The sequence below is a fragment of the Chaetomium fimeti genome (genome assembly GCF_033439085.1).
Source record: "Chaetomium fimeti strain CBS 168.71 chromosome Unknown B0H64scaffold_7, whole genome shotgun sequence".
Lineage (NCBI taxonomy): Eukaryota > Fungi > Ascomycota > Sordariomycetes > Sordariales > Chaetomiaceae > Chaetomium > Chaetomium fimeti.
Genome location: NW_026944335.1, coordinates 1,858,109 through 1,879,047, shown reverse-complemented (window position 1 = coordinate 1,879,047; position 20,939 = coordinate 1,858,109). Strand labels below are relative to the sequence as shown.

At 56.1% G+C, this 20,939-nt stretch overlaps 5 protein-coding genes across 5 annotated transcripts; 3 read left to right on the top strand and 2 right to left on the bottom strand.

Annotated features, from left to right (window-relative positions):
* Positions 1-401: 401 nt before the first annotated feature.
* On the top strand, positions 402-2,792 carry B0H64DRAFT_435352 (uncharacterized protein; the record flags this gene model as incomplete). Its single annotated transcript, XM_062806132.1, has 4 exons — positions 402-440; positions 791-846; positions 1,267-1,823; positions 1,887-2,792. The coding sequence occupies 4 exons, from the start codon at positions 402-404 to the stop codon at positions 2,579-2,581; spliced, it is 1,347 nt and encodes a 448-aa protein (XP_062656156.1). The 3' UTR covers positions 2,582-2,792.
* Positions 2,793-4,104: 1,312 nt separating this feature from the next.
* On the bottom strand, positions 4,105-4,939 carry B0H64DRAFT_233332 (uncharacterized protein). Its single transcript, XM_062799754.1, has one exon. The coding sequence runs from the start codon at positions 4,852-4,854 to the stop codon at positions 4,195-4,197; it is 660 nt and encodes a 219-aa protein (XP_062656155.1). The 5' UTR covers positions 4,855-4,939; the 3' UTR covers positions 4,105-4,194.
* B0H64DRAFT_233458 (uncharacterized protein) lies at positions 4,878-8,864 on the bottom strand. The gene is made up of 2 exons (XM_062799756.1): positions 8,602-8,864; positions 4,878-8,399 (listed from the first exon to the last, which is right to left on the bottom strand). Exons 1-2 carry the CDS (start codon positions 8,617-8,619, stop codon positions 5,025-5,027), a joined length of 3,393 nt encoding a protein of 1,130 aa, XP_062656154.1. The 5' UTR covers positions 8,620-8,864; the 3' UTR covers positions 4,878-5,024.
* Positions 8,865-14,528: 5,664 nt separating this feature from the next.
* Positions 14,529-17,411, top strand: B0H64DRAFT_233359 (P-loop containing nucleoside triphosphate hydrolase protein). The gene is made up of 3 exons (XM_062799755.1): positions 14,529-15,469; positions 15,523-15,603; positions 15,661-17,411. The coding sequence occupies exons 1-3, from the start codon at positions 14,687-14,689 to the stop codon at positions 17,044-17,046; spliced, it is 2,250 nt and encodes a 749-aa protein (XP_062656153.1). The 5' UTR covers positions 14,529-14,686; the 3' UTR covers positions 17,047-17,411.
* A 200-nt stretch (positions 17,412-17,611) lies between these two features.
* Positions 17,612-19,929, top strand: B0H64DRAFT_407246 (beta-tubulin). Its single transcript, XM_062804562.1, has 7 exons — positions 17,612-17,794; positions 17,981-18,004; positions 18,077-18,102; positions 18,164-18,205; positions 18,262-18,316; positions 18,376-19,166; positions 19,225-19,929. Exons 1-7 carry the CDS (start codon positions 17,783-17,785, stop codon positions 19,613-19,615), a joined length of 1,341 nt encoding a protein of 446 aa, XP_062656152.1. The 5' UTR covers positions 17,612-17,782; the 3' UTR covers positions 19,616-19,929.
* The last annotated feature ends 1,010 nt before the right edge of the window (positions 19,930-20,939 follow it).

The window sequence follows — 20,939 nt, the reverse complement described above, 5'->3', positions numbered from 1 at the left end:
GCTGCCAAACTCGGGAAAACCTATCCACGGGAAATCCTCCCCAGGAGCGCATGGAGCGGCCAATATTCCCGCAGGCCCTCCACTCCATGGAATGTCACCACTGCAATGGTGGATCGGGGCTAGCCCATTTTTCATACCAAGTCGTCGATGGTTTTCGCACGCCCTTGCGCGTCCCATCCCAAGTTTGTGAGGGGTAGGGGAGCCTCGCAGGCCAAGCGGGCGACCGAGATTCAACACGGTTAAGAAGTCGTGGCCTCTTCACCAAAGGATTCATTGAACCCGACGATCCACCTGTCCGTCTCCAGGCCGTCATCCGAAAACCGATGAGGACAGGTCCCCCAGGACCGCGCAGGACCTACCAGGCAGAGGAACCTCCTGCCCTGCTTGGACATGCTCAAGACATGTCGCGCCCTTTGGAGGCCTGGTTCCGTGCCGTCGGCGTAAGCCTGTCCGGATGTCCTCGCTCTGCCCCTCCAACCGGAATTACAACGGTGGGTCTGCTGTGGGAGATGCGGGCACTCATTGGACGGGCTGGCAGAGATGGGCTGGAGATGGGACAGGGTGGTGGGGCAGTGCTGCGACGCCTGAGATTTCGAAAACGGATCGCTACAGAAAACTCACAATGGCAGAGCCTCTCACAACCAGACGGCCAGCTTCGATTCACAAAGGGGGGAAGGCAAGGTTGTCTCACCAGTCAGTGCCAACGAGGAGCTGCTGTGTTGTCTTCAACCGAGCTGAAACCTGAATAACAACGCTTCCCCCAAACTCTTGAAGTGGGTTGTTCCAAAAGCACCAAGGGTCGTATCTTGCGCGCTGTGGCCACGCGTTTGAGCGCCTTGAGCGACGGTGAGCGTGGGGTAATTTCTGGAGCACGGCCTCGTGGGAAGTGTGACTCACACTTTCCGGGGCTGCAGCGCTGAGAAACAACCAATCAAACCGCACCGTAGCCTGGGGCCATGTTCGCACCGGCTTGCGCGCCTTGTGAATGCGCACTCGCTGCCTGATTAAAAAGTCTTCCACTGCCCACTTTTCGCAACCCTCTCCTTCTCTCTTCCCACCCCAAACTTCCTACACAAGAACAACAATCAGCAACGTCAAACAGCCTTCAAGATGCGTTAAAGCATCCTCTTTCCCCAGTCTCTCGACTTGCACTCGCAAAGTCGTCAAAATTCCTTCCCCGGATTTTAACAACTTTCTCCCCTCTCAACCCCCACCTTCAGCTCTACCTGCAAAGGTTGAACTGAACTTTAGCAACTTGCTTCCCAGCTCGCGCTCAAGTTCTTCTTACAACACCGCCGCCATTCCCGGCCCAGACTTTCCAGTCTTCACCACGGATCAAACACAGTCAACATGGCTTCCCTCCAGTTCCTCGAGCCTGCCGGCATCATCCGCGCAACAGCAACAACTCCAGCACCTGAATCTGCCGCCTCATCAACAGGACTTTGTCTTGTTCGATCAGCCGATCAAACTTCGTCAACATAATCGCTCTGTCCCGCAACCTTCCGCCAACGGAGGTGTAAACTCAAACCAGCAACATCGTCACCAGCCCTTGTTTCCGCAACAACAGGTCCCGACCTCGCCGTCTCTGCAGAACCAGCGAGTTGCTAGCATCATCCAGGCCACTGGACACCAAGCGACCTCTTCGGCTTTTACCAATCGGTTTAGTTCTCCTGCGCAGAATCAGAATCAGCATCAGTTCTACGCTTCGTCCGCTCCATCGTCATCGGTCGCTTTGACCCAGCAGAACAGGCCCGCGCGCCCGCCCGTTCCTCTGTTCCCGCAAAGCACTGGTAATCTCCACCGGGGCAAGATGAACATTCAGGGTAAGCATCTTCCGCTTCCGCACCGCGCCGATTCCTCATCACGCATCTCACACATCGCCTCAGATCTTGATTTGGACGAGTTCACCGCCTTCGAGGGTGGTGCCTCTACCACTGCCTATTCTTCACCCGCGCTCGCGAGCGTTTTCGACCTGAGCGGCAGTGCTTCCAGCTCGACAACCAACATGGGCACCGTCTCGCCCCAGGATCTCCTGATCCAGGAGCCGTTCATGTCGGCGCCCAACTCCACTGCTCTCACGGCTCTCACATCGCCGTCCATCTATAACGAGTCCCCCGAGTTTGGGGACGTGTACGATGTGTCTCCCAGCTTTGGAAGCGGCGACTTCGACAACGGGTCAACCGATGCTTGGTACCCGCTTTTTCCCCAGAACAATGCCCGGCCCGAGGCGCCCCAGAAGCCTACCAGCGCTGAGCAATCCCCTGCCTCCAAGTCGGACGACCTGGAGGTTGCCTCGGCACTGGGACACCGTCGCAAGTCGTCTGGGACCTCGCCCCCGACCCGCCCGTCTTCTATTGCTGGCGTTGGCTCTCGTCGTCGTGACAAGCCCCTTCCCCCTATCATTGTGGAGGATCCGTCCGACGTCACCGCCATGAAGCGCGCCCGCAACACCCTCGCGGCTCGCAAGTCTCGGGAGCGCAAGGCTCTCCGCCTGGATGAGCTGGAGGAGAAGATCTCGAAGCTGACGGCTGAGCGTGACCACTGGAAGAACATCGCACTCGCGCATGGTGCAAAGGAGTAAACAAAATATCAGGTGCTTGGTTTCTTGGAACGATATATTACCCCTCAATGTCGACAGCGCATTGAGGAGGGGGTTTTCCCTGTGGTTATTTTCCGTTTTTCTAGTTTAGGTGGATTCCTCTATTTCAGTTGCCTGTCTTTTTAGGTCAGGCTTGGAACCAGCGTGTATTGTTATCTGGGTTTCTTAGGACCGCAACAAAGATTATCATCTCAACAAGATTGTCCATGTGAATGAATGTCTGGTCCTCGAGGTTTCGTGACAATTACTGCTCCCTACCATTGGCACTGAGCCTGTGGCCTGTGACTCTGCCTATCAACGACCCCAGAGTAAAAGAGGCCCGGTTGCGAGCCAGTAAGCTCTTCTTCCTCTGCCTTTTCCTGTTTGTCCCGGCCTTTCTTTTCGTGTCGTGCCACGTTGTTTCCACAGGCTCTGTCAATGTTAATGGCGAAGGACGCTGGCAAAACACATCGTTTCAGAAGTACCAAAGAATCGGCTGGACTGTTGGTATGGGCACCAGTGTCGAGGGTGTTGGTCAAAAGGTACTCATATCCACCATCAGCTTGACGATAGAAGAATGGTGTTGGGGGACATTTGCAGTGTTGGGTGTCTGGCAGTTGGGAGGGACTGTGTGTCAGTCCTTAATGGCTTGTTAGATAGCTACCGTGCTGTCGAGCCCATAGCAAAACCTAAAACGTGGACTAGAAACCTGATACACTGGAAACATCTCGTCGGTAACATGGTTCTTGACTTTATATTCCCTGTTAGTTGTCATACTTAATAACGCTGGGCATACACGTACATGCATTCACTAGCTTGGATATCCTAGTTGTTAATAAAGCTCGTTTGTTTTACCTGCCGAGGCCGCTAACCCCAAACGCAACGAGGTAAAGCATGCCATTGTTTCTTGTTGAGCCCTTCTCTTCAGTTAGAGTGTATCTAGAACTTTAAGAACACCAATACAAGGAGAAAGTTGCCCTAACCCATCTCGTCACAGAAAGGGGACGGCGCCATAGGCGGTCGCGTACCATATATATCCTCATTTCCATTTACATCTATCTTTTTGGCTTGTATCCTCACAAAAGACCCATTACTACATACTAGAGGAGCGAATAATAACCCCCTACATAGTTGAACACAACGCTATGACACTCAAACGCTAGACGAAGACAAGAGAAGAAAATACGACGACCTCCAGCAAGAAGACAGCATGAACGTAGAAACAACCAGCTCATATAGATACCCCACCACCTTGGAACGTTCCACAACATAACCGCCAACCGGGAAAGGAAGACCATATTCGTAGCCTTGCCAACTAACCTTGCACACCCGCGGCCTCCCGGCTCTCTTCCCCATACGCTCGACCATTCCTCCACTGGCCTCATGACCGGTTTCGCCTTCCCTATCCATGCCATCCGTGCTATCCGTGCCATCATAACCGCCGTCGGTTTTCTGCCCGCTGCCCGCTGCCCACTGCCTCTAGCTCTGTCCTCCCCATACCCCCATGACGCTGCAACCCCCAAGCCAACACACCACAAATGTCACAAAAACGAAACAACCAACCAGGTAAGTAGGTAAGTGCCCGAGCATTTTATGTATCCCCCAAAACACGCGCATCACACAACGCACGACGAAGAAAACCAAAGGCAGGAAGCGAGGAAGAAGAAAAAAAAACAAGTACTCCACACAAGCATCGTGTCATGCCCAAAACCATTGCCATTTGCCATTATCACAAGCCCAGCACGGACCTCAGTCGGTACTAGCACTAGAGAGAGAGCCGGACAAACAGAAAAGAACCAAGTGTCGACCCCAACCAAGCCCGAGAAAGAAAAGCGGAAAAAAAAAGGTGGGCGCCGCCAGACCAAGACACCACGAGCCACAAACCGGCAACGGCAACGACAACGGCGACGAGCAAAAAAAAAAGCGCCCAGCCCACTGCTAGCCTCACTGCTCGCATGATTTGCTGCAGTTAAATTCCACTCCCCAAGCGCATCATCCATCCCCTTCAGCCCGTCTGCATGCGTGTCTCTTGTTGGCCCATTCCGTTTTATTGACACCTCAACATCAACATCACGATGCCCATGCCATAGAACTACCACATCACACACCACACACACCACACCATGCCATGCCATGCCATGCCATGCAATAATAATAAAAAGTAATGCCACATCCTCTCTCTCTGTCCCGACTGTCTCTTCCCGCTTGACCCAACAACTCTCCTTTTGCCAGCAAGCAAGCAAGCAACCATAAGTCCGTCGGACCGGGAGGAACATATTCGTACATATACAGTTCGGTTCGGATATTGGAAGCGTCCTTAGTAAAAAAACGCACCCAACTCGTCCGGCGGGTGGTTCGTGATGGGGTAAGGAAGTAAAAAACAAAAGGCGGCGATATGTAATTAGAAAACGCCGTTTATTACGGACGCCATTTGTGGTCGACTGGTCTAGTTGACGGTCATCATTTGCATCCGCGGCGAATCGACCGATGCCCTGCTCAAAATCGAAGGAGTGCTGCGACTGGTGGGCAGGCGTCTGGGTGGACTCGAAGCCGGGTCTACAAAGACGCGCGTGAAGGCGGGACTGCCGTCCGGGTTCTGGTGGCGGGGGTGCCGTTCGCGGCGGGGCGTCCCGGCAGGGCTTTGGGTGAGCAACTCGGCCCTGCGGACAGCGTCCGAGAGCGAGTCTCGCAGCTGCCCCGCCCGCTTGACCAGTTCCTGGAGGCTGTTGGTGTCGAAAAAGAGCTTCGCGTCCGGTATCTTGGGGGCCGGGCTCTTGATGCTGTCGGACTTCTGCTGCTGCTTCATGGCCTCAATCACGCTCGAGATGATCGTCGAGTTTCGGCTTAGGCTAGAGCATCTGCTCGGCGTGTGCGGCTTTGCAGGGGTCGCACTTCCTTCGTTCAGCGGCCAGTTACCGAAAATATCATCTTCGGGCGAGAACACGGACCGCCGCCGAGGGCTATGCCGCTCTCGTATCACGGCAGTCTTGGACATTTCAGGCTCCGGAAACCCAAAGGGGTCATCGATGTGGTCGAGAATGGATCCGTCGAACCCTTCCTCCAGGAACCGGTCATCGATGTTTGACCGATCGAAGTCCGTTGAGGGCCTCGTTGAGTCTAGTTCTTCGTCCTCGTCCTCGTCCGGAGACGCCAGGGCAATTATACCCTCGGCTTCTACCCACTTCGTTGCCATCGGTCCTCTCAGGATATCGAGGTCTTTGCCATGCCGACATAACCGTTTCAAGTCGTTGACTAGCAGCGACAGTTCGCGGATCTGACCGGAGTGTGCTCTTACGCTCGGCTGCGTTGCCCGGATTGAGGCAGGGACTACCATCGCGAAGCTCGTGGCCGAGTCTTTGCCGCCCGGTGAGCAGATCACGGACTCGTCCTCTTCGAACTCGAAGTCGTCGTCCCAGTCCTCGCTAGCCGTCTTGGTTCCCAAACCCCAAGTCCCAAATTTTGGCGGTGGCTTTGAGCCATCCGATAGATCGGGGACGACTATGGGGACACTCTGGCTCCGTACGTGAGCGACACCAGGTGGTTTGCGGTTTGTGGCACGACCTCCTCTCAGGTCCAACTCCTGCTTTCCGTGTACTGTCTTCGGCCGTGGCAAATCTGTGTCGAACTTGTCGTGGATCGAAGGTTCGGACCAATCGAATATGTTGCTCCTTGGCCGCTCGCTCAAGCTATCCCTCTGGGAATCAAGGCTGGCGCAGCCGCTGATGTTCCTGAGGGCTTGCCTAAACGTAGGACTGACGCGGCGGGAGTTGGTCGAGCTCGGGGGTGAGAGATGGTTGCTAAGAGTATTCTCGTCATCTCGTGCCCAGTCATCATCGTCATCATCGTCAAACGATAACCGTCCAAAGTCGCGGCTGTCTAGTGACAGGTCATGTGCAGCGTCAAACCCAAAATCGGTCTCCTTCCGGCTCTGGGGCCCAAACCCGGGCGCCTCGACCATATGCGTCGGCCTAATCGGCGTATCAACGCCCTCGTCCTCTTCAGTGATTTTTGTTTCGCCATCCCAAGAGCGCCCGAGCATTTCCTGAATTGACAACCGTTTTGTCTTGGTGTTGCTTGCAGTGTTAGGTGGGGAGTCATCAAACATGGACTCGACGGGCGTCTCGACAGATCTCATACGACCAGAAGAAGCTCCGGTGCGGAAAGAGTCATACATGCCGTCGCTCCTGAAGTCGGTATCCTCCTCGTCTCCGAAAACACCATCACGAGCTGACATGTCTGAGCCAGCAAGAGTTACGGATCGCTCGCCCGACGGCACTCGGCTGTGAGTAGTAACCGATGGGGTTTGGGAGTAATTAATGGGGCTGTGAAGCGCCCGAGTGGGGCCGGGCGAGCCTATTCGTGGGATATCCAGGTTGAAACTGGAGAGGCGATTTAGGGGAGGCAAGGGAGACGACGAGTTTCTCTTGCGGGTTCGGGGAAGTTCGGCTGAGCTGAATTCATATTCCGGCTGTTGCTGAGGGTTTTCTCGAGCCTCCGGTGGCGCATGAATTCCTTCGAGCCCTGGTTTTACCGGGGGGTGGGCTTGGTCGCGCGGCGCAGCCCCGGAGTCCGGGGTATATCGGCCCGCTCCTGTCTTTGCGTCGATAGTGCTCCGTCTTGGGCGCCGAGTGCTTCCGGTCCTCGAAATCCAATTGCCCGCTGAACTGAAATGCATCGAAAGGGACCTCCTTGGGGGCTGGTCTACACCTGAGTCGGGCGAATTGGACAGGTCGCTTGTGGTCGGCGACGCCTCCTCCGTTTCCCCAGTCGTGAAACGATCCGGCGGTGCCTCAGCTTCATCTTTCAGGACAGGAACATCGGCAACATCACCCGGCTTTGTGAGGTAGGCGCGAAAAATATTACCCCGGCCCAATGACAACCTCTTTCGCGGAAATATGTTGTAGTGGGGGCCGCTTCCGGGGGGCAAGCCCGAAAAATCTCGTCCCGACGATGTCGAGCGCCGGGCGTGGAAAAATGAGGTCCATTTCCTAGGTTGACGACCATGTTCTGCTGGGGGCGGAAAGGTCATGGAAGTTGGTGACGGATTGTAATGATCAGACGGGGACTTGACAGCCGGCGAAAGCGGCTCAACGAAAGCACCCTGATGCTGGAATTGTTGCATCGTCGCGGAACGTTGGTGGCTAGTCGCAGGCCTTCGGAGTGTCAGAACCTGCGATATGGAACCTCGACGTGTCGGCTCCCCTGCTATTCCGTTTTTCCCGGATGTTGTTCTCTTGACCAGCTTGTTCGGAGAAGAACGAGAGGTGGGTGACTGTCCAAGTATTGGAACGCCAGAACCGTGGGAAAAGGTCATTGACGACGAGTCTGGGCCCATGCTTGACCTTCGGCTCCCATGTTGGGACAGGGGCCGGAGAGATAGCCGCCGTACCCAGGATCCCTTTGACGATACCGAATCCCTACAATTCTCGGCTATGGGCTGCGAGGTTAAATCGCCCGGCCGTATGAACGACTGTCTCCTGCTGCTAGACCTCGGCGACGAGACCGAAATCCCGGTGAGAGGCCGTGGGACACTCGTTGGACTTGTCGGGCTTGTCGGATGTGACGTAAGAGGGCCCGGGGGCACATCGGTGAGCTGGCGGAAAGAGGCATACGGGAATTCCTCCGCTGGCGATGGGCAGGCGTAATAATTAGGGATGGCGCTCGTACTGGGACGGGGAGGGGCGGGCTGGACTCGGAAGCCGTCGTAGTCAGCGGGAAATCGGTGTTGGATTGGGCTCGACCACGGCGCTTCGGGTTCGGGTGGTTGACCAAAGACCAAACCAGCGGCAGCGGCAGCGGCAGCAGTGCCGGTTCCCACGAGCTACGGGCAGGTACGTTAGCATCCCTGGATAGCGGAGTATTTAACCTGCCGTACGGGTCGGAAACGGGACGGGGCCTTAAGGGCAGGGCTATATTTGGACTGCGAAGGGAGACGGAGACGTCCGAACCAAACGGGGTCCGTTTGTCCTCTCCGTTTGCGTTCCTGCCCAAGGCCCAACAAGGAATTCGCTGTCGGAACTTACACTCGGCACAGCCTGCATGTTAGCTGCGGGTGTGGTTATGTCGACGGCAAGCAGCCGGGGGAAAGAGGGGCGAAGCGGAATTCGGTGATCGTGAGGGTCGTGGTTTGCATCGTCAGGGCATTACGAAAAGAGGGACTTGTTCAAGAGGACGTGGAATGTGGATGCCGCAGGCGCGTTCTCGCAGTCGAGGTTCAGAGAACACCCGACTGGAGGACGATCGACCGAAAGAAGGCCCTTGCGCGTCGAGGGGCCGTTTCCAATGCGATGGAAAATATTACGCGGGGAGTCGGCCGAATAGACGGGCCCCCTTCCGTGGCGGCGTGATCGTGGGGAGACACGGTCGAGTCAATGGGGGGGGGGGGGATGTGGTCGGCGGTCGGCGGGCGGCGGGCGGAATTGCGGGCAGCAGCACCTAGTTGGCGGCGAGGCAATCCACAACAACAACGGTCGTTGCTATTGCCTGGACCGTCTGTCGTCTCGTTTGCGCGGCGGGCCGCAATTGGTGAAAATGGGCTGCGTCGAGATGCGATTAAGGCCGCGGCCGTGGGCCTAGCGCACACGTTTCTCGCTCTGAGCCGGGGAAGAAGCAACGTCGGTTTGAGAGAAAAACAAGCCAAAACAGCCAGAAGCCTGGCACAGAAACGCGACACGGGAAGGCGCAACTTCAGTGGGCCATCACCAAAAACAAGCTAAAAAGCTAACCTTAAAAGAGGGAGGTCCCGCTCTAACAACGCCGCCAGAGCAGAGAGAAAGAAACCAGAATAAAAAAGAGAGCGAATTTGGTCGGGGATCCAAGTCAACCCGAACAACAACAAAAACAGGTGCGAGCGGGCAGTCCACCTTCGCACAACAGTGGGAGAGGGTGGGAGCAACGAACAACAACCTGGAAGTTGGGTTGTCCAGCGCGAGGATCAAAGTCGTGCTATGCCGGAGGGTGGAGACGGGGGACTCCTTGGCTCACTTCATTGTTGCCGGATTGTGGCCCGGCGATGGCAGCAGCAGACACGGGCACAGGGGGTTATGGTTGAGGCCTGGCCAGGCTCTCCCGTCTCTCTCCCAGGGCTGGTCGCTCTGGAGAAGGCCAGCCAGGGTTGGCTTTTCGATCGTCCATCGCCCGCTTCTTTCGGGTATCGGGTAACCGCGCAGGAGAGTACCTAGGTGGACATACTTCGTAGCCCGGGCGACTCCGTTGCCCTCAGAACGAGACCTTTTCTTAACGCTAGCGTGTGCACGGAGGATTGCCTTGGCCCTGCTCCAATCTCGACAAAGCTGCGCCTGTTTGATGAGAATGCAGTGCTCTGCATCCCGCTGCTGCGCGCTTGCGCATTTTGGCCCGGCGGAACAAGTAAGTAAGCTCGCAGGAATTTGCCCGCCCAAGGGTAAAATCCATGGACAGCCAGTCATCCAGCTCCGTCGAACCAACATGCAACTGCATCAGCGCCTCCCTCTCACACAAGCCCGTCTGATGAGGCACTGAGGCTCCCGACCTGATCCCTGGATTTCCGGTGTGCCCCTTTTGGTCCCTCGTCCGATCCAGAGGTATAAACTATGTATTTCGTACTAGTGTATCCGTATGGCATGGCTTTCCATGACAAAATACTTGTCGATCTAATCGATCTCGCACCCGGGCAGGTGCTGATGCAAACCAAGATGGAGCAAATCGACTTGGAACAGCAAACCCGCAAACTTTGCCATTCTCGGGCCAAGAGCAACACAACACCACACCTTCCCTCCCACCCACGGGCGGCTGTCTTTTTCGAGCCTTTCAACCGGCCGCAGGGATGGCGTCGACCTGGAGAGCTGGACTCTGGGCCCCAGCAGCAATTAAACGATCCACCCGCGCCCGATCCACTCAATCCTTCCAAGGCACGACACAATCCCGCATTTTCAATGGACAGGAGCCATGCATTGCAGCATGACTTCCAGGAACGCGAAACAACCTCACCATGTCGTACTGACGAATCAAGGCTCTAAAACAGCACCCGGAGCCGATCCAGTTCGATGCCGTGGCTAGCCTTCCACACACACCGCACACACACACACACGATCGCGCGCCATCTGGGCCCGATTATTTTGGTCAACCTCTCCCTTGGCATTTGACATCTCCTTCCCCATTTACTTTCAAAATGACGTCTTACATCTAGCTGATTTATCAAGAGATTGTCTTGTGAACCCGTTGTTAAACCTGATAATGTTCCGAAAAGCCGGTGATTTCTAGTCAACCCTCGATTCTCCCTTTCCGGTTGCCCCAGAGCTCTGCCGTGTCTCTTCCTGAACAGGGGACAACCAAGCCGTATATCGGGTTCAGCACATGTATAATATCGGAGCCACCGCACCCAACTTATGGTTCAAGCAGACACAAGTCCGGCGCCAACCATCTGCGCGTTAGCACCCTCCCGTTTTTGGAACTCAGCCGTGCCGAACCAGAAGGCAAACATTTAAACAGTGGCGTGGTCTCACGAGGGGAATTCCTCCCCTCGAACACGGAATTTCCGCTCGACTACCCCTCCCCCCACCCCGACTGCCACCTCCCTTGTGTCCAAGCCGCGAGGCCGCCTCGGAAGCAAACCTCGAACAGCACTTCCATAGCCCTGTTAGTGGACCCTTCCCCGCAAAAGAACTTCGGCCATGGAAGCTCGACCCTGCCTTCGAAACGTTCCAGCCACTCAGACTCGTGCCCTCTTGTCTGCATCCGGGCAACCAGGCTTACTCACAGGAGGGGAACCAACTTGATCTTCAGATCTCCATTGTTTCCAACCACCACAAACTCATCAACCCCGATCGCTGACGGGTAGGGGCAGGAATCACAGGGAAAAAGAAAACCCCATGACCGAGCCCGGCGGGTCCGGGCTGATATGGGGGCGGCAAAAGCGAGCACCGCCTCCGAAGCAGCATTTATTGATTGCCCTCCTCGACACCGAGACAGCGGAACAGGGGGTTCTGTAGCACGCCACAAGTCCGCCAGCGGGATACTGTAACCGAAGGCTTGCTCCAATGTCTCAGGCCACGTCCCACCCCTCATGCTGTCTCGCGTGCCTTGAGGGCGGCCGCCGTGGCCGACAAAAGGCAAACAAGCCCATGACGGATGGGGTTGGTGACCTCGAATAGCCGTTTCCTAACCCGTTTTTGTGTGCTTTTTCTACCACACCATCTGCATTTTACCGCGCCATCTATCTCCCTTCGTTACGCCCGAACACAAACACTGACGGGCTAGGAATGCGTCCAGCAGTCTCTCTCGCCCAGCGTGCCGCCATGTTACGCAATAGAAGACGCCTTTTGTGTCTCGTCCCGCCGCATGCTGCCGCGCTTGTGTGGCGTGTCAATCAGTCAGGAATGGGTGCAAGTCAGTCAGCCGCCATGTATGTACGAGACGGTAGGTGGTTGAGCAAGGGGGCCCCCGCTGTGTAGGCGGCGAGGCTGAACCCCCGGCGGCAGGATGAGTATCCCCTCCGTCAGAGACATCGCCGGCGGAGGGAACACGTAGCTTGAGTTAGAAGCTGTGTAGCTCTGTTCTGCACGATCGGGCGGGTATCTGCTTGCGTGCTTCCTCTGCGCTGCTTGAGCCCTCCGAGTTTCGGACCCTTCTCGCGGAGTACGTGTGTACATACATACTGTGCTTTGCGAACCTTCCGGCGGATGGGAAGAGGCCTTTCGAGTCGAGTTGCCCGGTCACAGGGCATTCCAGACGTGGGGGTCTTCAGCGGGAGCCTCCCCGGCGTCGTTCATCTCTTGCCGTCTCCCCCTATATCACAGTCGTTGACGGGCCGGTTTCATAACTCAGCCGCTAGCCGCTGCCTTGTGATACCATGTTGCGTTGTTTTTTTTCCTCGCCAGCGGCGAGCAACGGCGTGAGAGGATGATGGGGAAAAGAAATGGCCGGTAGCATTGTCTCGGGAGCTCGATACGATATCGATCTATTCCCCCTTTCATCCTCTCGACATCTCAGACCGGCTCAGCACATCAACTGATAACGCCCGGCTCGGGATCCTGCACTCAATTACGCCGCCCCGCCTCATCGAGCTCCCGGTGGCGTTGAGCGGGGTGCTACTTGCGCCGCAGCGTGGTGACACATCTTTCTACCGCACCTGTGCATCATGTATCAATTGTCCGCTGTGTTACGGGGCATCGAGCTGAGAGGGATAGTCGTCGTCAACGAGCGAGCCGGGACCAAGGCGAGGCTCGGGAAGTTGAGCTGTGACCCGGCAGGACGGGCATTCGCATCAGAAAATCCCGGTGGCCCTGTCAACAACCCGAAGGCCTGCCGCTCTTGTGCAACAAGCCCGGTCAGAATTGTTGCCCGTGCCCTGCTTCGTATACAAAGGCGATTGTCAGATTTATCCATGCTGCGAGGTTTGGAAACGAGAACAGGGACAGGTTGCCCAGCGACAGTTCCGGTGTGGTGTCCAGGTCAGGGTGCTGCAGCGGGGGACGAATGTGCCGCCCGGAACCACGTTTCCAGAACCCTTGCACTTGCAACAGAGAGCCTTGATGCCGGCCGGTAAGGCCCAAGATGTCTCTAATTTAAAATAGCCGGCGCGGGACTTGAAACAGAAGAAACGCCTCAAGCCAAAGATCTTCTCGCTCTGCCACGAGTCCCAGGCTGGAAAAATGAGGTATTCACTTCAACGACTTGTTGACAAGCTAAACAGCGCTTCCGTGTAAAATCTCCGCTTCAGGACAGGGGCGTTGTCTTGATCTCCCATCGCCAAGCACAGATCTGTATGTAAATGGCACAGAACCTGACGAGAGACCAAGATATTGATGCCGCGATGCCAAGCCCGACCCGGAGAGAAGATATATCGAGATCTCCTAGTCCTGGCTACCCATATGGCGGTGTCTCCGTACATCTGCAGAATCCCAGGTCGAATGCCCCCCGGCTGATCCGATGACAGAAGAGCCGAGTCCGTGCTCGGGACAAGGAGCAAGGCAGGCCGGCTTTTTTGAATGAGCCGCCACTGGGGAAGGAGGCATTTTCTTGACAAGGTAGTTATCTGATATCAGAGATGGCCGTGATCCCGGGTGGCCCTCATCTGCGATGTTTCCGCATTCCATGCCCGGGTATTGAGGAGGAGCTGTCTGTGCCGTTTCGTCCAGACTTCCCGGGGTCGAATTGCCTCCTGCTGGCTTCCAACACTTGTTAGGATGCTCGCCAATATGTGCCAAGCCATGCGGGCAATCTTTCGATGCAGTCATCAAGCATGGCCAAGGCTGAAGAACTTTCCAGGTTCCTCGGGGATCTGCCCGAACTGCTCACGCACCCCACGAGGAAGGATCGAGATGCCACTGAAAGCCTTCAATCGCATAGGAGAGGGGACGCGCTGGATACCACAGGCGAAGGGGACCCCAGGGGGAAGAACGATGAAATCAATGGTACCGCCGTCGATCAGGCAACTGCGAACTCCTCGCAAATGCTCGCGAGCGGCATAGGGTCGCATTGGGGGGTCCAACAAAATGCTGCCACTGGGAGAACCCAGTCGGCCGGAAATAGAGCGATGGTCTGGGGTGAGACTTGTGCATTCCGATTGGCGAGGTGTCACACGTCGACGCGGGTGTGCGTAACAGGATTGAGCCGCGTTGAGATCGCGTCATGAGGGACAGCCTGTTTTTGTCGTAGCAGATCGTGGATGGGTTGTTGAAAAAACTAGCCATCAACATCAATCGATTCGTTGCCGGCGGTGGAAAAATTGAAGGGATCATCAGCCCTATGCAGTCGATGGTGATGTTTGGATGTTGTGAGGTTGTGTTGGAAACGTGGGGCAACCAAGCGCCTTGGTGGAAACCCTCCAAACCAAACCAGGCCATTCGCATCTTGGCCAATGATAAGTCAACCGGTGCTGCCAGTTGTCGGCGGCTGCCGGGGAAAGACGGGCAGATCGCAACCACATCCCACCATTCGAAAACTGCCCCGCCAACGCCCGCCTTGCTCGGCGCCAAAAAATCCAGGGACCAGGAACCGGAGGCAATCGCGTGATACTCATCAGCCGCCCGTCCCAATCCAGCAGGACTTGCATTTTTGTGTGCATTACCAAGTGGTGATCTGATTCCGAGTTTCGGGTTTTCGCACCTAAACTAACCGAAGCCCACCATGGATTCCGAGATCCGCGCCGTGCTCCCGAACATCGACCCCGTGCTTTCGGAGTACTCGGCCGGTTATCTCACCCATGCCTCCACCGCATGGGCCGGTGATGAGGAGACTGCCGGGCCGTCCCCGCTCAACGAGGCTGCCTCCACCATCACGGAACTCCTTCTCTCGGCTTCCGGGAGCTCTGGTGCTGCCACCCATGACAAGATCCGGGGCTTGGTAGAGAAGTGGGTTGAGAAGTATGCCGCCAACACCAACATCGAGGAGAGGAGGGGACCGGCGGTCAAACGTCTTGACCAGACCATCCAAGTGAGCTCTCAGAGGAACATGTCCTCGACCCTGGCTGTTGCCACCGGTGCTGTGGACCTCGAGTCTGCCAATGTTCGCAAGGTCGAGTCCAAGGTCGACAAGAAGAAGCTCGAAAAAGCCGAGCGCAAGATTGCGGCAAAGCAGAATAAGAAGACTTTCAAGACTGTTGAGTATGAGGCTTCACGTTTGATCAACCAGCCGGACTCGACCGAGTCATACGAGGAGTTCTACATGGCTGTCAACCCCCTGCAGCTGGGTGGCCAGGGCGGGAAGTCCAAGGACATCAAGATCGACAATATCGATGTGTCTATTGGAGGGTTGAGGATCTTGACAGACACTACCCTGACTCTTTCCTACGGCCATCGTTACGGTCTCGTTGGTAACAACGGTATCGGTAAATCGACTCTTCTTAGGGCTCTCTCACGCAGAGAGGTGCCTATCCCAACCCACATCTCCATTCTGCACGTCGAACAAGAAGTATGTCCTGTTCCTTCCTGAACTTAAATGTACACCGGCTGACGAAACGGCAGATTACTGGAGACGACACGCCGGCACTCCAAGCCGTTCTGGATGCCGATGTCTGGCGCAAGGTGCTGCTTAAGGAGCAGACAGTAAGTTGCCGCTCAAAGAGTGACACACCCCACTCGCTTCCGACTAACACCTTGCAGGAAATCACCCAGAAGTTGGCAGAGATCGAGGCACAGCGAGCGTCAATGGCCGACACATCCACCGACGCTGCGAAACTGGACAAGGACCGTGAAGCCCAGGATCAACGCCTCGGAGACATCCAAGCCAAGCTCAGCGAAATGGAGTCCGACAAGGCGGAATCTAGGGCAGCTAGTATTCTGGCTGGCCTGGGTTTCTCGACCGAGAGGCAACAGTTTGCTACCAAGACCTTCTCTGGTGGTTGGAGAATGCGTCTCGCCCTCGCTCGAGCCCTATTCTGCGAACCTGACCTACTGCTTCTCGATGAACCGTCCAACATGTTGGACGTCCCTTCCATTACCTTCCTCTCAAACTACCTACAGGGCTATCCCAGCACTGTTCTCGTCGTATCCCACGACAGGGCGTTTCTCAACGAGATCGCCACCGACATCATGCACCAGCACTCACAGCGGCTCGACTACTACCGCAGTTCCAACTTCGACGCCTTCTACGCCACCAAGGAGGAGCGGAAGAAGACGGCCAAGAGGGAGTACGAAAACCAGATGGCGCAGCGTGCCCATCTCCAGGCTTTCATCGACAAGTTCCGATACAACGCGGCCAAGTCGTCGGAAGCCCAGTCCCGTATTAAGAAGTTGGAACGCATGCCTGTACTGGAGGCTCCCGAGGCGGAATACAGCGTTCACTTCAAGTTCCCAGACGTTGAGAAGATGTCGCCCCCAATTGTTCAAATGTCCGATGTTACATTCGGCTACTCCAAAGACAAGATCCTGCTCAGGAACGTCGACCTCGACGTCCAGCTCGACTCGCGAATCGGTATCGTCGGGCCCAACGGAGCCGGTAAAACGACGATCCTCAAGCTCCTTATCGGCAAGCTACAACCGACAAGCGGCCTCATCTCTCAAAACCCCCGATTGCGCGTCGGGTACTTTGCCCAGCACCACGTTGACGCTCTCGATCTTGACGCGAGTGCCGTCACCTTCATGGCCAAGACCTACCCGGGCAGGACGGACGAGGAGTACCGGCGGCAGCTGGGTGCCTTCGGCATCACGGGCACGACGGGCCTACAGAAGATGGAGCTGCTGTCTGGTGGTCAAAAATCCCGTGTTGCGTTTGCCTGCTTAGCCCTCACCAACCCCCACATTCTGGTCATGGACGAGCCGTCTAACCACTTGGATATCGAAGCTATGGATGCTTTGGCCGAGGCCCTCAAGGAGTTCGAGGGTGGTGTGCTGATGGTGTCCCACGACGTGACGATGCTGCAGACCGTCTGCACCTCGTTGTGGGTGTGTGACAATGGCACGGTGGAGAAATTCCCTGGTGATGTACAGGCGTACAAGAAGAGGATCACGGCACAGGCAGATGCTGCGGGTGTTGTCAAGGCCCATTAGGGTGGTATTTTACAATATGAACATCCACGGTTGTGGGATGGTGTCCCCGGCTTACCAAGCTTGAAGACGTGTCGTTTCATGAAATGTGATATGTCTGACGCTTTGAGCCTGCTGTGAAGTGGTGTCACCAATCCGGGTTAAGCGGACAGGCACCAGCAATTATCAGATTTCGAGGAAAAAGCAACAAACTCTGATATCCACCACACCGAGTTTGCTGGGTTCAGGATTAAAGTTGTGGTCTCTCGACAGTATAGTGTGGAATATTGAGCCAAACAAACCCCCAGGGAAGGAAATCGACGCTTGAAGCCAGCTTTGATGTGTTTCACCGCAACCGTTTGGTCTCTCCGTTCTGGTCCAAAATGAGGTTGACGGTGTGAATGTTCACTTCCCCCACATTGAATCCACCTTGGCACAGACATAACCGGCCTAGCGCGTCGCGACCCCCTCCATCACCCTATCAAATCGGGCATAGCGTAAACAAGAGAGGGAGAACGCAGGGACCACCAGGCAGCCAGAACCTGCCCAACTCTGTTTTGATTGGCGGTGCCTGATCTCCACTCGGCAACAGCAAGCGGTGTGCGATCCTCGCCTTTTCATTTCTTGCCCCAAAAATCAACAATCTCCTCTTCCCGACCGACTTCCCCACAACCACGACTGCTTTTCCACCAGCTCACGTCCTCGACTTCAGTTTTCCTCTTGCAGATTCCCATACCAACTTTCAACACAAACCGCCAAAATGCGTGAGATTGTAAGTCGCCCCGCACATACTGAGCCGCAGTGCTGCGTCGCGTCCTGGGAGCTTTTTTTTTGGGCCCCTAATCTACCCCACACATGGGGGACGGACCTCATTTCAACAGCTCCCGACCGAGGGCAAACGCGGCAAACGCGACGATGGTGCAAAGAAACATGATGCTAACTGCCTTTCCTCCTCTAGGTCCACCTCCAGACCGGCCAGTGCGTAAGTTGGACCGATTCGAACATCACGCCCGATCGATCACCAGTGCGGGTTAACTGACATGGGGCTCTCCAGGGTAACCAAATCGGTGCCGCCTTCTGGTATGTTTAAGCAAAGCAAACACTCATGGTTGAGGGTAATCGAGACTAACTTCTTCTCCAGGCAGACCATCTCTGGCGAGCACGGCCTCGACAGCAATGGCATGTACGTAGCCGTGGACAGTCCCCGACCGATAAACTCCCCGCTCACCGCTTCGATAGTTACAACGGCACCTCCGAGCTCCAGCTCGAGCGCATGAACGTCTACTTCAACGAGGTCAGTCAGGTTCAACACGTTATACAGCCAAGGGAGGGCGTGCTGACAGTATCGTACAGGCTTCTGGTAACAAGTATGTTCCCCGTGCCGTCCTCGTCGACTTGGAGCCCGGCACCATGGATGCCGTCCGTGCCGGCCCCTTCGGCCAGCTCTTCCGCCCGGACAACTTCGTCTTCGGCCAGTCAGGTGCCGGCAACAACTGGGCCAAGGGTCATTACACCGAGGGTGCCGAGCTCGTTGACCAGGTCCTCGACGTCGTCCGTCGCGAGGCCGAGGGCTGCGACTGCCTCCAGGGCTTCCAGATCACCCACTCCCTCGGTGGTGGTACCGGTGCCGGTATGGGTACCCTCCTGATCTCCAAGATCCGCGAGGAGTTCCCCGACCGCATGATGGCCACCTTCTCCGTCGTGCCCTCCCCCAAGGTCTCGGATACCGTTGTCGAGCCCTACAACGCCACCCTCTCGGTCCACCAGCTGGTCGAGAACTCGGACGAGACCTTCTGCATTGACAACGAGGCTCTCTACGACATCTGCCTGCGCACCCTGAAGCTGTCCAACCCCTCGTACGGCGACCTCAACTACCTGGTCTCCGCCGTCATGTCGGGCGTCACCGTCTCGCTGCGTTTCCCCGGCCAGCTCAACTCGGATCTCCGCAAGCTGGCTGTCAACATGGTCCCCTTCCCGCGTCTCCACTTCTTCATGGTCGGCTTCGCTCCCCTGACCAGCCGTGGCGCCCACTCCTTCCGCGCCGTCTCCGTTCCGGAGTTGACCCAGCAGATGTTCGACCCCAAGAACATGATGGCCGCTTCCGACTTCCGCAACGGTCGCTACCTGACCTGCTCTGCCATCTTGTGAGTTTCCTCCCCCGTGTCCGATGCAGGCACCGACAGGTTGCTAACGATTTCACAGCCGTGGCAAGGTCTCCATGAAGGAGGTTGAGGACCAGATGCGCAACGTCCAGAACAAGAACTCGTCCTACTTCGTCGAGTGGATCCCCAACAACGTCCAGACCGCTCTGTGCTCGATCCCGCCGCGCGGCCTCAAGATGTCGTCCACCTTCGTTGGTAACTCGACGGCCATTCAGGAGCTGTTCAAGCGTATTGGCGAGCAGTTCACTGCTATGTTCCGTCGCAAGGCTTTCTTGCATTGGTACACTGGCGAGGGTATGGACGAGATGGAGTTCACTGAGGCTGAGTCCAACATGAACGATCTCGTCTCGGAGTACCAGCAGTACCAGGATGCTGGTGTCGACGAGGAGGAGGAGGAGTACGAGGAGGAGATTCCCGTCGAGGAGGAGTAAGTTCGCTCGCTTGCTTCGAGCCCTCTGTATCCGCCACGGTCGGACGGCACTTGTTGGACATGCTAGTCCGCTGTGAGCTAGTCTCTTCGATGGGTGGATAATGATCAGAGCAGGCGGGTTGCCGCTATTTCTTCGCCTTACCTGCAGTCTGCGTCTGTGGATCGAGACCGTTTGAGTTTTAGCGGGGGGGATTGTGTGTTGGTGATATCCGTAATTGATAGGAAAGCGGTCACATCTGACGTTAGTTCAGTTGGGCCCTACATCCATCAGGCAGAAAATACATACACCTTGTATATGGTGTCTAATACTTGCCACGCCTGGCTGCGCTGCCTGCCCCTCGTTTAAATGTTGGCTTGTGTCATGTCATGTACCGCGTGTGTTATCCAAGGCGCGTTGTCTGTGATGGCAGTCTGGTGTAGTCTGAAGCCCTGTCGTCCCCGCTCCTCTCTCCCTCCGACTTCATCAGCTATTTATTGTTTGCAAAGCTGGGAAATTTTGGCTCTGCTGCATCCTGCTTGCTTAGGCTTCTCTACGCTCTTCCCTCCAATTTGTGCTAGGCTTTGTTGACGCAAGCGGTTCGCGCCGTCTTGTGTGGGTTGCCCTCCTGGGTTGTGCTTGGGCGCGCGCGAGCATGAGAGGGCGGGAGGGATATGATGGACAAGATGGACAAGGGGGTGGGATATGATTTATAAGGGGGGATGATGTATATGTATGGGGATGGGGAATGGGATAAAGGGGTGGGGATTGGTCTTCCGCGTCGCGGGGTTGGGGAGCTGCTGAGTTGCTTGTTTTTCGGAGAGGGCGAGCACAAGGACCATGATTGTTAACGTTGGCTGCTGTTGTTCGAGTGTCCCGCCCGGCATGGCTGGGTTGATGTATGTATGTATGTGGCACTAATCCCTTATGAAGGAGCAGTGTGCTTACGAGGGGAGAACGCCGTGGGTTAGTTGGAGAGTGATGGGCCAGTCTTGTGTGTTGGAGGTGAGAGGGCAGGTTCGATGAAGTTGCAGGTGCTGTGCTTGGTAGCAGTCCGTGTGACACGTCGTGGCAGAATACCGGGCTGGGTAGCGTGGAGAGGGCGGGCAGTAGATTATCAGGCTGGTGCGGGCCTTGACAATTGGAGTTGGTGATGGCAACTACCCTTGTGCTCGTGGAGGAGGGTTGAAGTGAAAACACATTGGCGATGGGGCAAAATTCCCTGCCATGAAGGGACTGGCCACCACTCCAGCAAGTGCTAGTAGATCACTTGCCATCCGTGGATTGCATTGTAGACCGAAGTCCATGACAAACAATCTTCCCTTACTACCACGATATATATACACTA

Bases quoted from the DNA above. Each gene is read 5' to 3' on its own strand.
- B0H64DRAFT_233332 (XM_062799754.1), bottom strand. From the start codon at position 4,854: ATGTTCCTCCCGGTCCGACGGACTTATGGTTGCTTGCTTGCTTGCTGG.
- B0H64DRAFT_233359 (XM_062799755.1), top strand. From the start codon at position 14,687: ATGGATTCCGAGATCCGCGCCGTGCTCCCGAACATCGACCCCGTGCTT. The intron at 15,470-15,522 runs GTATGTCCTGTT...ACGAAACGGCAG, and splicing joins TTCTGCACGTCGAACAAGAA to ATTACTGGAGACGACACGCC. The intron at 15,604-15,660 runs GTAAGTTGCCGC...AACACCTTGCAG, and splicing joins TGCTGCTTAAGGAGCAGACA to GAAATCACCCAGAAGTTGGC.
- B0H64DRAFT_407246 (XM_062804562.1), top strand. The intron at 18,005-18,076 runs GTAAGTTGGACC...GGGGCTCTCCAG, and splicing joins ACCTCCAGACCGGCCAGTGC to GGTAACCAAATCGGTGCCGC. The intron at 18,317-18,375 runs GTCAGTCAGGTT...AGTATCGTACAG, and splicing joins TGAACGTCTACTTCAACGAG to GCTTCTGGTAACAAGTATGT.